Genomic DNA, 18081 nt, shown 5'->3' on the forward strand with positions numbered 1-18081 from the left:
CCTCTACCTTCGAAAAAAAGAAGGTAAATCCCAATTAATTTTTTTTAAAAAAAAAAAAACCTCGAAGAAAGGGGAATAAAGGAAATCAATGTGAATCTTACTTCCTTGAGAACAAAGTTCTTGTGAGCTTGGCGGGAAATCTCTCTCTCCACGTAATCGTCGTCGTCTTCCTGAAACCCGCGATGAAGAGGTAACGGAGGTCTTGTTGCCGACTTTTTATGTTGGAACGGTGGAACCCTAAGTTATAAACCCTAAGCTAGAAATCTCTCTCATATTTGTTTATAAAGAATTGTCCAAGGAATCTAATCAAAAAAATTCTAAAAAGATGAAGTACAGTTTACAGTATAGGGTTATATCGTCCCAACAGAATAAACTGACGACAAGACCACTGTTACCTCTTCCTCGCGACTAATTTTACTTATATTTCTTATTATATGATCTTATAACAAAAAAATAATATTATAATTGTAGATAAAATAGTGACCAACTTTATTATTAATATTAACAAGTATTTAGAGATAGTGTTATATAGAGTAACATCAATAAAGTGCTAATCATTAATAAATTCATTTTAAGTCAAATTGATTGAAAAAAAATTAATTAATTAAAATTAATATTTTTAATAATTTATTTTTTAAAATATATTTGATAAATTTTAATTAAAAAATAAAAAGTAAATAGAAACATTCTAAACTTTTAATGAATAGTTTAAAATATTTTATTTTACTCTTATTTCTTTTAAATATAATATTCTTTAAGTAAAACATCAAATTAATTTTATAATTTAATATTTAATTTTAACTTTAATTTTTTTATAAAAAAACCTTTTTTCTATTAATTTAAAAAACCTTTTGAGTACAAGAAAATTCATTGTGTAAAGAAATTTAAAGAGTGCCCTTATAAGTAATGCCATTATAATTGGCCAACGCTTGGATATAAAGATTTGCCCAAAGAATCAGATCAAATTTTTTTCTGAAAAGATGAAGTACGGTTTACGTCTTAGGGTTCCGTCGTCCCAACAGAAGAAGTTGGCGACAAGATTTTAATCTTTTCAGAAAAAGCCATCGTACCAACAAAAAAAATCGATCCCAAAATATAATATTCTCGTCGCCGACTTTTTTTGTTGGGATGGTGAAACCCTAAACTGTAAACCATACTTCTTCATTTTTTCAGAAATTTTTTTTTGATCTAATTCCTTGGGCAGATCTTTATAAACAAATATGAGAGAGATTTCCAATTTAGAGTTTACAGCTTAAGGTTCTGTCGTTCCAACAGAAAAAGTCGACGACAAGACCACTGCTACCTCCTCGTGGCTTCCAGGAAGACAACGACGATGACGTGGAAAGAGAAATTTCCCGCCAAGCTCATAAGAACAAAACTCTCAAGGAAGTAAGATTCACATTGATTTCTTTATTCCCCTTTCTTTCGAGGCTTTTTTTTTATAAAAAAAAACTTAATTGGAATTTACCTTCTTCTTCTTCTTTCAAAGGTAGAGGAGCAACATAAGAAAGGTTTAGAGGAATATCATTCAGCGTTTGATTACGATGGAGTTTACGACGAGATGAAAGAAAAGGTTGTTCGCCCCTGTGTTCAAGATCGCGAAGAGCGAAATGTATACTTTTCTAATAAATTTTAGGGTTTCTTTTTTGTGGTTTCTAGGATTATTTGCTTGTTATTAGCTTAATTATTCCCATTTGTTTGTCCAAAAAAAAGAAACCATAAAAACCTAAAATTTATTAGAAAATTATATATTTCGCTATTCGCGATCTTGAACACGGGGGCAAACAACCTTCTCTTTCATCTCGTCGTAAACTCCATCGTAATCAATCACTGAAGGATCTTCCTCTAAAGCTTTCTTAAGTTGCTCTTCTACCTTCGGGAAAAAAAAGAAGGTAAATTTCAATTAAGTTTTTAAAAAAAACCTCGAAAGAAAGGGGAATAAAGGAAATCAATGTGAATCTTACTTCCGTGAGAGCTTTGTTCTTGTGAGCTTGGCGAGAAAACTCTCTCCATGTCATCGTCGTCGACTTCCTGGAAATTGCAAGGAGGTAGTGGTGATCTTATCGTCGGCTTTTTCTGTTGGGACGATAGAACCCTAAAACATAAACTACCCTTCTTCATATTTTCAGGAAAAAAAATTTGATCTGATTCCTTGGGTAGATCTTTACAAACAAATATGAGAGATTTCCAGCTTAGGGTTTCGTCGTTCTAACAGAAAAAGCCGATGACGAGACCACCGCTACCTCCTCCTCGCGGCTTCCAGGAAAACGACGACGATGACTTGGGGAGAGAGATTTCCCGCCAAGCTCACAAGAACAAAGCTCTCAAGGAAGTAAGATTCATATTGATTTCCTTTATTCCTCTTTCTTTCAAGGCTTTTTTTAAAAAGATAATTGAAATTTATCTTTTCTTTTTTCAAAGGTAGAGGAGCAACATAAGAAAGCTTTACAAGAATATCTTTCAGTGTTTGATTACGATAGAGTTTACGATGAGATAAAAGAGAAGGTTGTTCGTCCCCGTATTCAAGACGCTAAAAGCGAAAGGTATAATTTTCTAATAAATTTTAAGGTTTTCTTTTTATGGCCAAACAAAGGGGAATAATTAAGCTAATAGCAAGCAAATAATCCTAGAAACCACAAAAAGAAAACCCTAAAATCTATTAGAAAATTATACATTTCGCTTTTCATGATCTTGAACACGGGGGCGAACAACATTTTCTTTTATCTCGTGTAAACTCCATCGTAATCAAACACTGAAGGATCTTCCTCTAAACGTTTTCTTATGTTTATCCTCTATCTTCGAAAAAAAGGTAAATTCTAATTAAGTTTAAAAAAAAACTCGAAAGAAATGGGGATAAAGGAAAATAATGTGAATTTTACTTCCTTGAGAGCTTTGTTCTTGTTAAAAATATCATTTAAATTATTTAAATTATTTTATTTTATGTTAAAAAATATCATTTAAATTATTTTATTTTCATTTTATAATACCATGTCTAAAATAGACATTTTTTCTCAAAAGAACTTTTTGACAGCGATACTGAACACTAATTTGAAACCATACTTTTCAAAAGCAATGTCAAACTATCCCCAAGAAAAACCAATGGGAGGCCAAAACCCTTTTGAAGTATTTTTTTTTTTTTTGATAAAAATTGGAGGTCTCATTAAAAATTCCCTTCGTATTCATCCACATACTAACAAGTATGTTAACGAATATTGGAATGAAGAAAAGAGTACCTCATACTTCATTAAATAAAACACCCAGTACATTTAAAAACACGGAATACCATCATGCAAGGATAAACACCATTACAAAAAACTAGAATCACCTAAAACTCTCACCTCCTCAACCACAAAGCCCCAGAGACAATCACCTTATTCCTAAGTTACACCTCTAGCAAAAGAAAAACCACCCAACACCTAAGGACATAACAGAACAGTAAAACAACACCTGTAACCATTAAAACGAATTCATCCACCTCTGAAGAGAACTCTCCTAAATGAACCATCACGATCCAATGCCACCAAAATGAATTCAGCTCCTAAAGATATCTTCAATGGAACAAAACCAAACTTCCTTCCCAACAATCAATATGTCCTTGCAACTTTATTCAAAACTCCTTTCTTTTTCTCGTCTTTCTTCACCACACGATTTCTACTTAATTTCCCAGGAAAATGGGGCACTGTTGAGGTATCTTCCTGTAATTGTATTGCGTCATCGAGTATACCATTAGAAGGAAAGAGACTCATCATAAGAACATCTTACGAGGCCCGGGGGCTGACTCCATTCAATTGATTTATCAAATAGATGCTCCACGATATTTATGTCAGAATGATCCAAAGCCTCCGTTTAATGAAAATCTGAATCTAAACAAGGGGATGGAGACAATCCTAACCCAACACCGACAGACCCGCTTTTAATTAGATCATCTTCACCAAATTTGTTACTCGAATCCTCAACACCTTTGGCACTCTTCAGGAGTGAAACCTTTTATAGGCTGGCAGCTTCAATTGCAACATCTTCGTCAGTGCAATTTAAACCGGATGATAAAACCGACGATCCTGACTGAGAAGTGTCTGACGATCCTGACTGAGAAGTGTCAGACGAAAACCCAAGAGAACAAACAATATCTAAAAAATCATCGACTTCCTCAGGGACCCAAGACTTCGGTTTGAAGGAAGACTCAACTTCATGCACCATGATTTTAAAGAAATTAGCACCGATCTTCAAACCCACCAACTCATCAATTCTCACTTGAGCCTCTGTGAGGATTTGAATTTTTACCCAATCAAAAGACGAAGGAAATTGAGAGCTTTCGTCGATTGCTAATAATTTGCCCCACCTTGCTGTAATGATCTTGAAAGTACCCCAATTCCAAGCGTGAAAAGGAATCCCTTCGCAAACTACCTACACTCGACGTCACTCTACCACCAGACTCTCCAACCAAGCTGCAACTCTGGAAAACCACTCTGCAAGAGTATCTGATTTTTCATTCTTCACACTTCTCAACGTAGCAGAGTTTTCAAACATCAATAGAATTGCATTCCCAACAGCTCTCATTAACGAGAAACCAACGATGCCTTTGTCTTGCATTTGGCTAGCAAGATTGCCGATTTTGATAAAGTTCTTGCACCACTCCATTAGACAGTTTCCCAACGCTTGAAGTTTAGCTTCGTCAACAACATCTTCTACTGCATAGAGATTATTCCTTGTAAATACTCCCATCGTAGTCTTTCAGACAACTGTCAAGGACTTTCTCCAATAAGATTGTCGAGGCTTGTATTTAGCCAAATAGACACCAATTTTGCTACCGTCAATGTGAGAACCATTCATTTTTGAGATCGCTTTCCTGGCTTCTTCAATTATTGCAAAGCGTATGAACCCGAAATGAACCCCATTTATATTTCTTTTGGTTGGAATAAAGGCATCAATTACTTGACCGTGGGTGCAAAATAAAGACCCAAACCACTTTCAATGGATCTTCTCTGATAGGTTTTCAATGTATAACGTATAGCATCCAATTTTGTACTCATTATTGTTTTTTGGGCGGCCTTCCTTCCACCAATTATTGTTATCGATTCTCCCACTTCTTACTACTGCACCAGACTTGTCACCACAACACCCATCCTCCATTGAAACACAACCACGTTAAAAAAGACCAAACAGACGCCACCACCAGGCTACAGAGAGGAGCTGAGAGTAGACATAAAAACACATACAAGACGAGAAAATCTTGGGACTTCAACTGGGACGCCATGAACCATAAAAGAAAACGCGCAGTGGGGCTTTTATCAGGACATGCACGAGCTATATATTATGGGTCTTGCACGGGGCCGACGAAAAAATCCAAAACGCGCTGGAGAAGGTGAAAAGTCGCAGCCTACAACTTGAGATCTACGCCAATAGGGAGTTTTTCTCGCAAAGAAAGGTCCAAATTCGAAAACACAGTGAAGAGACGAACCTCCCTGTGAAATTTGAGCTCGAATGGCAGTCGAAAAGTGGCGGCGGACGACGGTGAGAAATGTCGGAGGATAACGACGGCGAAAGACGTTGAAGAGCACTGAAGGGGGACGAACGACTGACACCTGATTCTTATGAGTAGCTAGAAGGTCGCCTGGATTCTAGAGAGAAGCAGGAGCTTCTCTCACTAGCTCCCCAATTTACTGCTTTTTGAAGCATTATCAAAAATGATACGCCAATATCCCAAAGAAATAAAAGTTAACAAATGCCATTCTAACATACTTTCCAATATAATGGGGCGTATAAAGGCTTTCTCGGAGCATATGATAGCACCCTTTCACGTGGGCTACCATAAAAAGTATACATGCATGTATATGCCACCTCTAATTGTTTTTACTAATAAATGAATGAAATTAAAATCATTAAAATCAGAAAACATATACTTGTTGATTTTCTTCATCTCAAAAATAAGTTACATGTACAAGAGAAAAAACACAGAAGACATGAAAACTCAAGCAATTTACCTTGTGTAGGCTGATATGATTTCATCTTTTGTGAAACTATCCTCTTGTGGACCAATCTCATGCAAATATAGACAATCAGGATTGGTGCAAGGCTGCAACCCAAAAAGAACATTATTTTTCTATTACAGTAACAAAGCTTATCATGTTTCCTAGTATATTATTACCATCATTGTTTTCCTTCATATTTTGCAATTTTACAAGCTGGCAAATCACAAACTTTTCATATTTTGTCCATTACTTAAGTTCTAGATTTTCTTTTTTTTACATGTCAAATATTGTACTGTGACTAATGCTTTCAAACTATTTTGGCAATTAATTAAATGAATTAAGTCTCTACCAATTTGAAGAGAAGATAGAGTATAGCCTTTTGAGTAAAATATCATAAATTAGTGCGTAAATTTTCAATACTAATTTTTTATAGTAATTTATATAACTAGCGGAAACAACATTAAATTCACTCCAATTTACAAAATAAATTAATCAAAAATCACTTCTAAACATATCACATTTCTCAACCATGCATGACAATACTTTGTTGTACCAAAGCATGCCCTGAAATGAACATTTCAAGTATTAGAGAAGATAACCAAGACCGCATATGCATTCAACCAATAACAAAAGAAATAATTCCACAAACACATTCCCGTACTTTAATGGTCTACCGTCCAAGTCAAATCCATGTACAGACTGGATACAACGAATCGCTTCCTCTTCTTTTAAGTACGTAATATATCTGTTTACAGTATAAACAAACTTAGTTGAAAAAAAATAAATTTCTTAGTTACCGGGGTTCAGAAAAGAGGCAAAAAGAACACTACAAAATGGTAAGATATATATGATACAATGACTTCTATTAAAAAAACAATGCATAAAACAAGGTCTAAATGTTTGGAAGACTTAAAACCAAATACATTAGATAATGTACTTACACACTACATGTATTGTTTGGAAATTGCTGAATGACACCAGCTGCAGTCCGAGATATAGATACTTTAAGAACTTTCCCGTATTGACCAAAATAATCTCTACGTTGGAGAAGCTGCACAGAAGAGATGTTAGCTTAGGTCAAATATCACCAGTAGATTGCAGATGTAGAAAGTGAGGATGGAAAGAGAGCACCTCCTCATCTGCCAGATTAAGTGGCAACCCCACAATGTAAACAAGATTCCTTTGAATAACTCGCACACTGCTCAGTTGCTTCCTTCCTTCACATGATTTAGTCTTTGCTTTTTGCGACTTCGTTTTTCTTTCCATATTAACTTCAGCAACCAACCTGTTTATTGAAACAACATACATGAGATGATGGCAGGCAAATGTTGCAAAATATTTAATGAGAATAAAAGGCAAGGGAGCTTAACAACCTCTCACAATTAGTAGTCGTTCCTACTATCTTGTCTTTATCATAAGCACTACGACATGCTGGACACCTCCCCACTGCACTATCCTTAGCCATATTCATTATGTGATGCCAACACCAAACACGTATCTGCCTCAAAGATCAAAATAGGTAAGGCCGATGACACAAATTGTCACCCCCTTTTTCCAATTTGATATTTATTTATGACATTTTTACTTCTTTTCAGGTTTTTTGTATGCACAAACAAATGTAAGAAATATTTTAGAAGGAAAAAAGAAAAATAATTCAGACCTCATAACCACATTTGCAATGCTTCAGTTGCTGATCAGTCAAATCCATCTCTTCCGCACAAAGGGGACAGGTTTTTTCTCCTTCGTCGCTCATGATTGCCTGAAACCTCAAAACAAATAAATAATTACATAAGGACAATAATACTATTATACTCTACAAAGTCACTGAAACCTTAATTGAACTTAGCAAAATAATTTACCAGAACTCCCAAAATTCCCATTCAATTTACAAAAAACACTGCAACCAAAACCTTACAATTTTTTTTTTATAAATCGCAAGTCAAACGTAGAAATTCCTATTTCACTTAAATAATCTGAACCCTATATTTCCAGGAAAAAGGAAAAACTAATCAAGAAAATAAGCGTCGAACAATTAGCATACCAAAAAACAAAAGGCACCTAGAGAAATCTCAAAATGAATTCTCAATCGAAAATAATCTGCCCCAATTAGCTTTGTTCTTGTGAGCTTGGCGGGAAATCTCTCTACCCACGTCATCGTCATCGTCTTCCTCGAGGAGGAGGTAGCGGTGGTCTTGTCGCCGGCTTTTTATGTTAGAACGGCGGAACCCTAAGCTGTAAACTGTACTTTTTTATCTTTTTAGAAAAAACCATTAATACTTGGAAACTAACAATATGTTTTGAGTTTTCACCCAATATAATAAAAAAAGCAATAGAAAAGAAAATAAAGGATGCTGTTTTTCTTCCATTATCCATCATATTTACACATTAGAAACCCAAAGTAAAAGCTGGACCCAGTTGGACCCTGACTTTTGGTTTTAGTTTAAAAATAATTCAGAAATTAAAAAAAAACAGAGAAATAAGGAAAAATCAGAACAAAAAAAATCCAAAGATATTAACATGATCAATAAACAGGTTTTAGTTTCATTTTCAGAAAGACTTGACATCCAATATTGATGGAACATACCCTAAATAGAAAAACCGATGCACAGAACTATTCCTGCACCTAAGTTCATCAATATAATGACTCATACATGGAGAAGCTGGAGTCACAGTTGTTCAAAACTTGACAGGCAGAAAGCAACAAAAACAAAAGAAATCATTATATGTTTCAGGCTTAGCACTAAAACGAAAAGAAATTGTTATTAAAAGCTACTTCAATATCACCAGATCGACAGATACAGACCCATCGAAGACAAGCCAAGCCAAAAAAAACAAGACTAAGAGAATTAAAAATAAAACACGCAAAGATCTAACCTTTATCTGAATGAAGAACTGCAGAAGAGAGCCGACTCAGTCAGAGGGAGTAGTTGGTCAGTTAGAGGAACGAAATAAAAAGAAAAAAAATGGAAATGAATTAAATGCCCTAAGGGTCCCATTTTGGGGGAATGTCTCAGAAATGGCGGGTTAATATACGGCTAATATACAGTATTACCGGATACATTAAAATGTATTTAATAAATTCGGTTTAGCGGTACCTATTATGTTGACAACTAATAATGTTTTAGATAGAAAATATGAAAAACTATTAAAAAATTTGGTAACCGGTAAACTTTGGTTATCGGTAAGTATCTATCCTTTTTATAAAAGTGTCCATACTTTTAACATATCAAGTAAATTTTACCGGTTTTGTCATAATGAATCTGGTTTTATCATATTTTTACCTGTTATATTGTAAATTATCTATCCTTTTTATAAAAGTGTCCATACTTATTTCACTGTGAAAATATATTTATTATTATCTTTAGTTAATATTGTTAAATTTAAAATCTAAATAATATTTTATAAAATATCAAAACAATCAAATAAAATTTTGTGTAAATTAAATTATTAAATTAATATTGTATGTGGAAAACATGAAACACTATTAAATAAATTGAAACATAAATTACATAACTTTAAAAGCAGTTTTAAATCCTAAAAAATGTCGATACTTTTAAAAAATATATCGATCCAAAACGATATACCAGGTAAAAATATGATAAAACCGGTAACAAAATGATAAAACCGGTAAATTTAAAAGTGTCGATACGTTATATAAGGATCGACACTTTGTGAATTTAAAAGAGAAGCAGTTATAGCGCCTATAATGTGTCGATACTTTAAAAAAATATATCGATCCACAACGATATAACAGGTAAAAATATGATAAAGCCGGTATCAAAATGATAAAACCGGTAAAATGATACCGGATATATTGAAAGTGTCGATACTTTCGTAAGTACGTGTAATAAATTATCGACACTTTCAAAGAAATAGGTAATTATCCTTCCGAAAGTATCGACACCTGACATAAAAGTATCGACACTTTTATATTTGTATCGATTAAATATAAATAACATATCCGATGAAAATATAAAGGCCATAGCTAAATATCCTCTGAAAAAAGATAGAACAGACGAGTTTTTGAAATCGAAGAGTAATTGTTGCTGCATTTCAGAAGGCGTTTCTAAAGCGAAGTTTGTTTGTTTGTTGCTGCAGTCGAATCGAAAAGTATGTTGTCGAAACCCTAATTTTTTATTATTACAGTAATCGCGATAGGGTTTTTTATGTGTTGTTTGGGGTTTTGGAGTAAGGAAGCATTTGGGACCGATTGCAGGTAGAAATAGATATTCAAGGAAAAATATAAATGTCGATACTTTTATTAAATATTATAGGTAGAAAATGATATTATAGGTTGTATAAATGTGCCGACACATTTTGGTGTGGCCATTCAAATTCTTTTGAAGAAAACCGTTTTACCACAAGAGTAGTTATCTATATTTGTATATTGAATAAAGTGTATGTAACGAAATAATTTGATTTGCGTAAACTGATATATGAAGGAAAAATGGAGTCAATGGGTTGGAAAATTGTTGGTGGAGCAGATGACTTTGAAATTGAGGCCGAGACTCGAAAGCAACCAAAAGGTGGATATATGTACTTCTAGTAAGTATCAATGTCCTTTTGTTATTATTGTTGAAATGGTAATTGGATTAAAGTATCGATAAACTTTAAATTGATTACAAATTTTAAATGTTAACAGTATGGCCGAATGCAAAAGGATGAAGGGAGATGGCACACAGAGCGGTTCGGTATGTAAAATGAAATTGACATTGAGTAGTATTAGTATTTAGTGTTAATGTATTGATTAAGAAACGTTTATGTTTAATATTAGGTGAAAAAAGATGTGAGGTCCAAATGGAATTCAATGAGTGATGCTGAAAAGGAACCTTACATCACACAGTCAAGGAATGATAGTAAAGAGTACAAAGAACGGAGGAAAGCACATGAAAATAAGGTATTCATTAAACTTGTAAATACGTTGATACAAAATATATAAGAACTATAACATTATATATTGTTAAAAAATGTAGGAAGTGTCGACAAGATGCAGCATTAAAAGGGTGAATTTATTAATTAAACACCTTAAGGAGAAGGATCAGTTGAATGTGCTGGGAGAAATAGGTTTTGGATCGTTGATCGGAGTAAGGGATCGACCTATTCGGAGGGAATTGTGTCGATCCTTGATGGCACAATTTGACGTCAGTCAATGTATGGCTAAGTATGGTGATTATTCATTCCCTCTGGGGGTATCGACTGCTGCAGCCGTATTGGGGGTACAAAACAAAGGCAAAAGTGTTATAGAAGTCTGTAGGAGTAAGAACTGGAAAGCACTTGCCTCCAAATATGGTTTGAATCATAAGGTGACATATGTTGAAGTTGAAGAGGATATCAAAAGTGGATCTTACTGGGGGGATGAGCTGAAGGCTCGAGTTCTATTGTACCTTGTCGGGATATTTCTTTGTCCAACGAGTGATACGTCAACGAACAAGGAATATATGAAGCTCATTTGCGATGAAGGCTTGAAGGGTGAATTCAATTGGGCTGAATATATCCATTCGAGATTGATTGAATCAATAATCACCTTTAAAAAGGGCAGCCAGAGATACCTCAAAGGGTGTATAGCAATCTTAGAGGTAAATGAGTTGAATCACTTTTTTGTGTTTTTATATAAAAATATAAATTTTATTATAAATGCAGGTTGCACTGTTCGATTTTTGGTCGGGCTGTGAGGCAGTGCCGGCTTATGAAAGAACCGGAGTGGCACGCATCCGTGCATGGGGGAAGGAAGAGGTGGTTAGAGTGATGGTGAAGTTGAAGTTGGATAGAGGGAAGAAGCAAGAAATGGTAATAAATGTAATTAAATAATATTAAGAATATAATCAATGTCTTAATATTGTAATTTAATTTTGAAGGTTATTGGCAAGGATGTAGAGGAGGCAGTGGAGGCAGAGGAGAAGAAAGGAGGGATGGTTGTATTGGGGGATGACGGTGAGTGGGACGACGGTGAAGCAAAACAGAGTAACTTCGACATTTTGATGTCTGAATTGGCTGATATCAAAAAAATCCAATTTGAAATCATGCAAAGACAATCAAGAGTCGAAGAGAAACTTGATCAAGTCGTAGAGAAACTCGAGAGAGTCGAAGATACACTCGAGAGGCATAAGGGGGTAGTGGAAGGAAAAATAGATGGAGTGGTGAATGAAGTAGAGGTGTTGAGGGGTGAAGTGGTGAAAGAAGTTGGGGTGTTAAGGGGTGATATTAAGATGGTGACGGGAGAAAAATTTGAGGGAGTGGTGAAGGAGGTTGTGGATTTGAGGAGTGAACTCACGGGGGTGAAGGGGGTGGTTGATAAATACTCGGATGAAGGAGCTCAATTGAAGGGTGAAATAAAAGAGATGAAGAGCTATGTAGAAAAAAAGTACGATGAACTGAAAAAATATGAAGAAGAAAAGAGGGAGGAGGAAGAAGAAGAGATGGAAGAAATGAGGAGGAAGGAAGTCGATGTCATTTATACACCGGAGAGTGTTATAGCAGCAGTTTTGGATTGGAATGTCCTGCACCCCAGAAGAAGAAGCAGAAGGTAAGTTTAATAAAAGAATACTTAATTTGATTTTTATTATGTTGTTGTGACAAAAATTTGTATGCAAAATTGTAGGTTGAAAAAGCAGATATTCCAAGCGGAATTGATGACATCGAAGCTGCAATTTGTGATTATTTATGGAATAGCGAGTTAGAATCGGGGTAAGTGAAATATATTGTTTTGTGAGTGATATTTAAATATTTCATGACAACATATTAATCCTAATGATTCATACAGATATTCTGTAATCTCAATGGGAAATCAATTCGCTACTGTATACGACGTTGCAACGTTGAAGCCTACGGAATGGGTTGGCGGTGTGGTAAGTAGAAAGTAGAAAATGTTAAAACTTATTGAATATGTTCTGATTGTGTAATTAATTTTGTTAGGTTATCGATTTGCTCGCCTGGACCATATGCTACGATTCTCAAAAGTCACTCCGGAGGATTGGCTACCTTCCATACCTCTTAGTGGTGAGTTAAATTAATAAATATTGAAAAGTAGTGTTATAGACGGTAAATTAATAATGTTTGTTGCGTAATTACAGCAACAGGCGTTGGAAGCCAACAACAAAGAAAGTGTTGAGAGTATTTCTACCTTCTGGGGTGTCATATTGGATAACTATGTGAAATTCACCGACTGTGAGAAGGTAAGACACCATACCAATTGCAAATGATGTTTTCGGATATAGAATGTTGAATTTTGTCAAATTGGGTGTGAAATTTGTTGCAGATCATGATCACAATAAACTACCATAATTCACATTGGTATCTGTTGGTGTTGGATATGGTAGATCATGTTGTAACAATATATGATAGTATGTTTACAACTGAAGCAGCTAAACAGAGAGTGAAGGATGCTAAGAGATTGGTATGTATGTTAGTTTGTTATGAAAGGACGTTATGTAAATTATAATGCATAATTTTTTTGGTGCATAACTTCTTCTATTTTAATGCAGATTAAAATATTAGATTCTTATAATAAGAAACGTATTTGGGTTGAGTCCTGTGGATCTCTAGGAAAGTATCCCTTGAAAAATTTCAAATTTGTGGAGCATAAGAAGAATAAGCAATTGAATGGGTATGAGATGTTATCACAAATAGAAAGCTTAATTTATGCAGTATTCATCATAATTGACATGTGTGGTTTTCAAATTTTGTAACAGATATGATTGCGGCATGAATGTGATGATGTGGATGGAATCGATCGGTTCTACAGGGGCAACTGGTGATTTTGTAAGTGGATAGAAAAAATCGTTTGTGGTAAAATTGTTAAAAGTCGTAGATTGAATGCTGTAGTTGACAATACTTAACGTTCTGACAATTTGAATATAGGTTGTTGGAGACTGGGATCGATCGCGAGTATTAAACGATCTCGTAAGCCACAATCAAAATGAACGAAGACAGGAGATAACAAAAGCTGCAATATTACATAAGAATAACAAAAGGATGCAATGATGTAAATGTAGGGTTAATTTTGTATAAGATTTATAATTTTGTATACGATTTATATTTTTGTATGTGAATATAATTATGAATGAGATGAGAAAAGTTAGCAGTATATTGTTGTACATGTTTCTTATACACATGAAGGGTCATGTTGATACTTGGAAGTAAAAGGCAAATTTACAATATGGCCAACAGGGTGCACCCATAAAGTGTCGATCCATATATAACAAAGTGTCGATCCCAAAATCATCGAACCCAAAAGTATAATGTAATATGTAATTTTTCAATCTAACCGGTACAATTATACCGGTTTTATGAGAGAATATGTCTAAATAATGTGTCGACACTAATATAGTTTGTGTCGATATTTTTTTTCCAGAATGAATGGCTAACAGGGTGCACCCATAAAGTGTCGATCCATATATAAAAAAGTATCGATCCCAAAAGTATAATGTAATATGTAATTTTTCAATCTAACCGGTACAATTATACCGGTTTTATGAGAGAATATGTATAAATAATGTGTCGACACTAATATAGTTTGTGTCGATATTTGTTTTCCAGAATAAATGGAAAACAGGGTGCACCCATAAAGTGTCGATCCATATATAAAAAGTGTCGATCCCAAAATCATCGAACCCAAAAGTATAATGTAATATGTAATTTTTCAATCTAACCGGTACAATTATACCGGTTTTATGAGAAAATATGTCTAAATAATGTGTCGACACTAATATAGTTTGTGTCGATATTTGTTTTCCAGAATGAATGGAAAACAGGGTGCACCCATAAAGTGTCGATCCATATATAAAAAGTGTCGATCCCAAAATCATCGAACCCAAAAGTATAATGTAATATGTAATTTTTCAATCTAACCGGTACAATTATACTTATTTTATGAGAGAATATGTCTAAATAATGTGTCGAAAATAATATAGTTTGTGTCGATATTTTTTTCCAGAATGAATGGAAAACAGGGTGCACCCATAAAGTGTCGATCCATATATAAAAAGTGTCGATCCCAAAATCATCGAACCCAAAAGTATAATGTAATATGTAATTTTTCAATCTAACCGGTACAATTATACTTATTTTATGAGAGAATATGTCTAAATAATGTGTCGACACTAATATAGTTTGTGTCGATATTTGTTTTCCAGAATGAATGGAAAACAGGGTGCACCCATAAAGTGTCGATCCATATATAAAAAGTGTCGATCCCAAAATCATCGAACCCAAAAGTATAATGTAATATGTAATTTTTCAATCTAACCGGTACAATTATACCGGTTTTATGAGAGAATATGTCTAAAAAATGTGTCGACACTAATATAGTTTGTGTCGATACTAATTTAAATTTCAAGTGTTTTCCACCGTTTACGATATATAGTACTCTTAATCGAGAAACCCTAAACATAAAGGCAAGCAGGCAGATCTTCCTCTTTCTTCTACCGTTATCATAAGTGACGATCAGATATTCAGGTAAATTTATCGATATTTTATGGGTTTGATTGATTTCTATATTGGAGTTTTTATCCTGAATGTGTTTGTGTTCCATTGTAATAGGGGTAGCATCCAACCAAAATGGCTCCAAAACGTCAGCGTCAGAAGCGAGGTCTTTCTCAAAGCTCTTCTCAACCCAGTTCTTCTCAACCACCTCCTTCTGTAACAAACGATTCTTCTGAGGAAATCAGGTCCTTCGAAACTCTGAACTTTAGATCCGACATGGAGAAACAAAGATGGCAGACGAGTTTTAAAGTAAGGAAGATTCGTCCCGAACGTGTCATTGACATGGGTTTCTTGTTTGATGATAAATATGCATTTAGTTTTAAATCCACATTTACATCTTGGGGTTGGCTTGAATTCCTTGGTGTAGAACCAAGATATTATCCCAACCTAGTTAGAGTCTTCTACAACAATGCTTCCTTACAGCACGAGCCTAATAAGACTAATATAATAGGAATTAATACACATGTCATGGGGAAGGATATGTATATATCTCCAGAAACTATTGCGGAGGGTTTAGGTGTAGCGAATACAGGGGATTCAGATGAAAATGGTGTAGATTGGTCTACAATTAAACGAGTTACTAGAAATAGCCCAATTCACCTCGATGTAGAGTCGAGAGTGTTTCACAAAATGCTCATATGGTATATCCGGCCTAGTGGGGGAAAACATTCAACGCTTCGAGACAGCGATTATTGGTGGATAGCAAAGTATAAATCCAAAACGGCTCCAAACATTGCAAAACTCATATTTAATACAATTGTATATATGGTCACAAAGGGAGCAACAATTTCAACTACACTACCATATAGATGTGTCATCACCCATCTGTTGAAGAAGAAGGAAGTTGATTTTTCGCATGACGCCCCTGTTCGATTAACCCGCAAGATTGACATGGTATTTATTAAAAAAGCGGGATATGATTTTGTTGAAAAACTCGGTTGGAAGCGTGTCAAGGAGGTCGGATTAGATCAAGAGAAGGAGGAAATGGACCCCGTTGGCCATGAAGAAGAGCAACCAAGTGGAGACGCAATGATGGAAGAAGCTCCAGTTGCAGAGGATGTCACAATTAAGACCGTGATGGAATACATGGTCAATTTTCGGGAGCATATTGATTCCCTTGTGAGTGGAATACGATCCGATATTTCATCATTGCAACGTGAAGTCTCCATGTTGCGTAACGAATTATGTCAACGACATCAAACGAGTTAGGTAATTCATTATCTATGTTTCTTAACATTTACACGTTCTGAACTTTATTTTATTTTCTTTTAACAGATGTGGACAACCAAGCGGTCGCAGAAGATGAAGCTGACGATGAAGATGACGATGATGATGACGATGATGATGATGATGATGAAGATGATGATCCAAACAAGTATATCGTGTCTGCAAAGCCGCCTTCAAGAAAACTTTTAATTTTTGATCTCAATGGTGTCCTTGCCTACATCCCAAGACTGCCGGCAGGTTTTAATTCTATTCTTTTGTATCCATTATTTTAACATATAAGCGTAGAACTTTAATCTCATTTTCTTCATGTTGTAGATGTTGTCCTCAGAAGAGGATTATTTGAATTTATGCAATTTTGTGTCGACAATTTTGTTGTTGCCCTTTGGTCTTCAAAGATGAGGTTAGAACATGTTTGAGGCAATTGAATTATTGTAGTCAAAATCGTTAATATACATTTGAATGTTAACATTCAAACTTGATTACAATCTCAGGCATAACGTCGACCGTGTACTTGAGAAACTACCTGTATTTTCCGAGCATTTTCTATTCGTGTGGGTAAGATGAATGTCATTACAGTTTGCTGACTTTTCGTTGTCTATGATTCCTACATATTTATGTTCGACTGTTTGTGAACAGGATCAAAAAAAATGCAAAACATACGATTCTGTTACCTACTGTAAAGATCTCAATGATGTTTGGAACGCGTGTCCAGATTTTAACGAGCTAAATACACTTTTGGTCGATGATTCAGCGGAAAAAATGATTTATAATCCGGTAAGTTGCATTTATGCAATATGTTTTTCCAGTTGAACAGGTGTTCAGACATTGATTATTTTAACAACTTATGTGTTTATATAGAAATACAATTACATATGTCCACATACCTTTGACGCTGCTTCCCATTCGAACGACAAAGCTCTAGGTATGACACAAATTTATTCATGCTTATGCGAATTTAATTTATTGTTAGTAAAATTGCACCTCATTAGTTTGATAATTGAAATTATTTATGTATGTCCTCAGAAAAAGGCGGAAACATACGAGAGTATTTGAAAAATTTGTTGAAGGCCTCTAATGTTCCGGACTTCGTTAGAAACAACCCTTTTTCATCGGATTAATTTTGTTTGTCGGTACATTATTTGAACATTCTTGTGTATTTATATTTTGGTGTGATTATATTGTGTATATACATTTGAGTGTCTATACTTTTTTAATATATTGTAAAGTATCTATCCTTTTTATAAAAGTGTCTATACTTTTTCCACTGTGGAAAACATTAATTTAAGGTTATCTTTTGAGTGAGTTTTAAGATATTAATTTAGTAATTATAGGCGTCTAATGATTTATTTTACGTTACGGTATATATTATTATTAAATTAAAAATTCTTAATATTATTTTATAAAA

General features: G+C 34.4%; 1 protein-coding gene and 1 pseudogene across 1 annotated transcript; both read right to left on the reverse strand.

The window, feature by feature from the left end:
* LOC120150549 overlaps nt 1-18081 on the reverse strand; it is a 69287-nt pseudogene that overhangs the window by 41873 nt on the left and 9333 nt on the right.
* Nucleotides 5978-8293, reverse strand: LOC120150545 (putative general negative regulator of transcription C16C9.04c). The gene is made up of 8 exons (XM_039163218.1): nt 8011-8293; nt 7630-7728; nt 7343-7467; nt 7101-7254; nt 6911-7020; nt 6631-6714; nt 6485-6533; nt 5978-6073 (listed from the first exon to the last, which is right to left on the reverse strand). The coding sequence occupies exons 1-8, from the start codon at nt 8128-8130 to the stop codon at nt 5978-5980; spliced, it is 837 nt and encodes a 278-aa protein (XP_039019149.1). The 5' UTR covers nt 8131-8293.

The sequence above is a fragment of the Hibiscus syriacus genome, unplaced genomic scaffold (genome assembly GCF_006381635.1).
Source record: "Hibiscus syriacus cultivar Baekdansim isolate YM2019G1 unplaced genomic scaffold, ASM638163v2 tig00111022_pilon, whole genome shotgun sequence".
Lineage (NCBI taxonomy): Eukaryota > Viridiplantae > Streptophyta > Magnoliopsida > Malvales > Malvaceae > Hibiscus > Hibiscus syriacus.

Excerpts from the sequence above, each read along its gene's own strand:
- LOC120150545 (XM_039163218.1), bottom strand. The coding sequence starts at position 8,130 with ATGACGATGACGTGGGTAGAGAGATTTCCCGCCAAGCTCACAAGAACA. Across the intron at positions 7,468-7,629 it reads ATTGCAAATGTGGTTATGAG|ATACGTGTTTGGTGTTGGCA; the intron begins GTCTGAATTATT and ends TCTTTGAGGCAG. Across the intron at positions 7,021-7,100 it reads TTAATCTGGCAGATGAGGAG|CTTCTCCAACGTAGAGATTA; the intron begins GTGCTCTCTTTC and ends TCTTCTGTGCAG.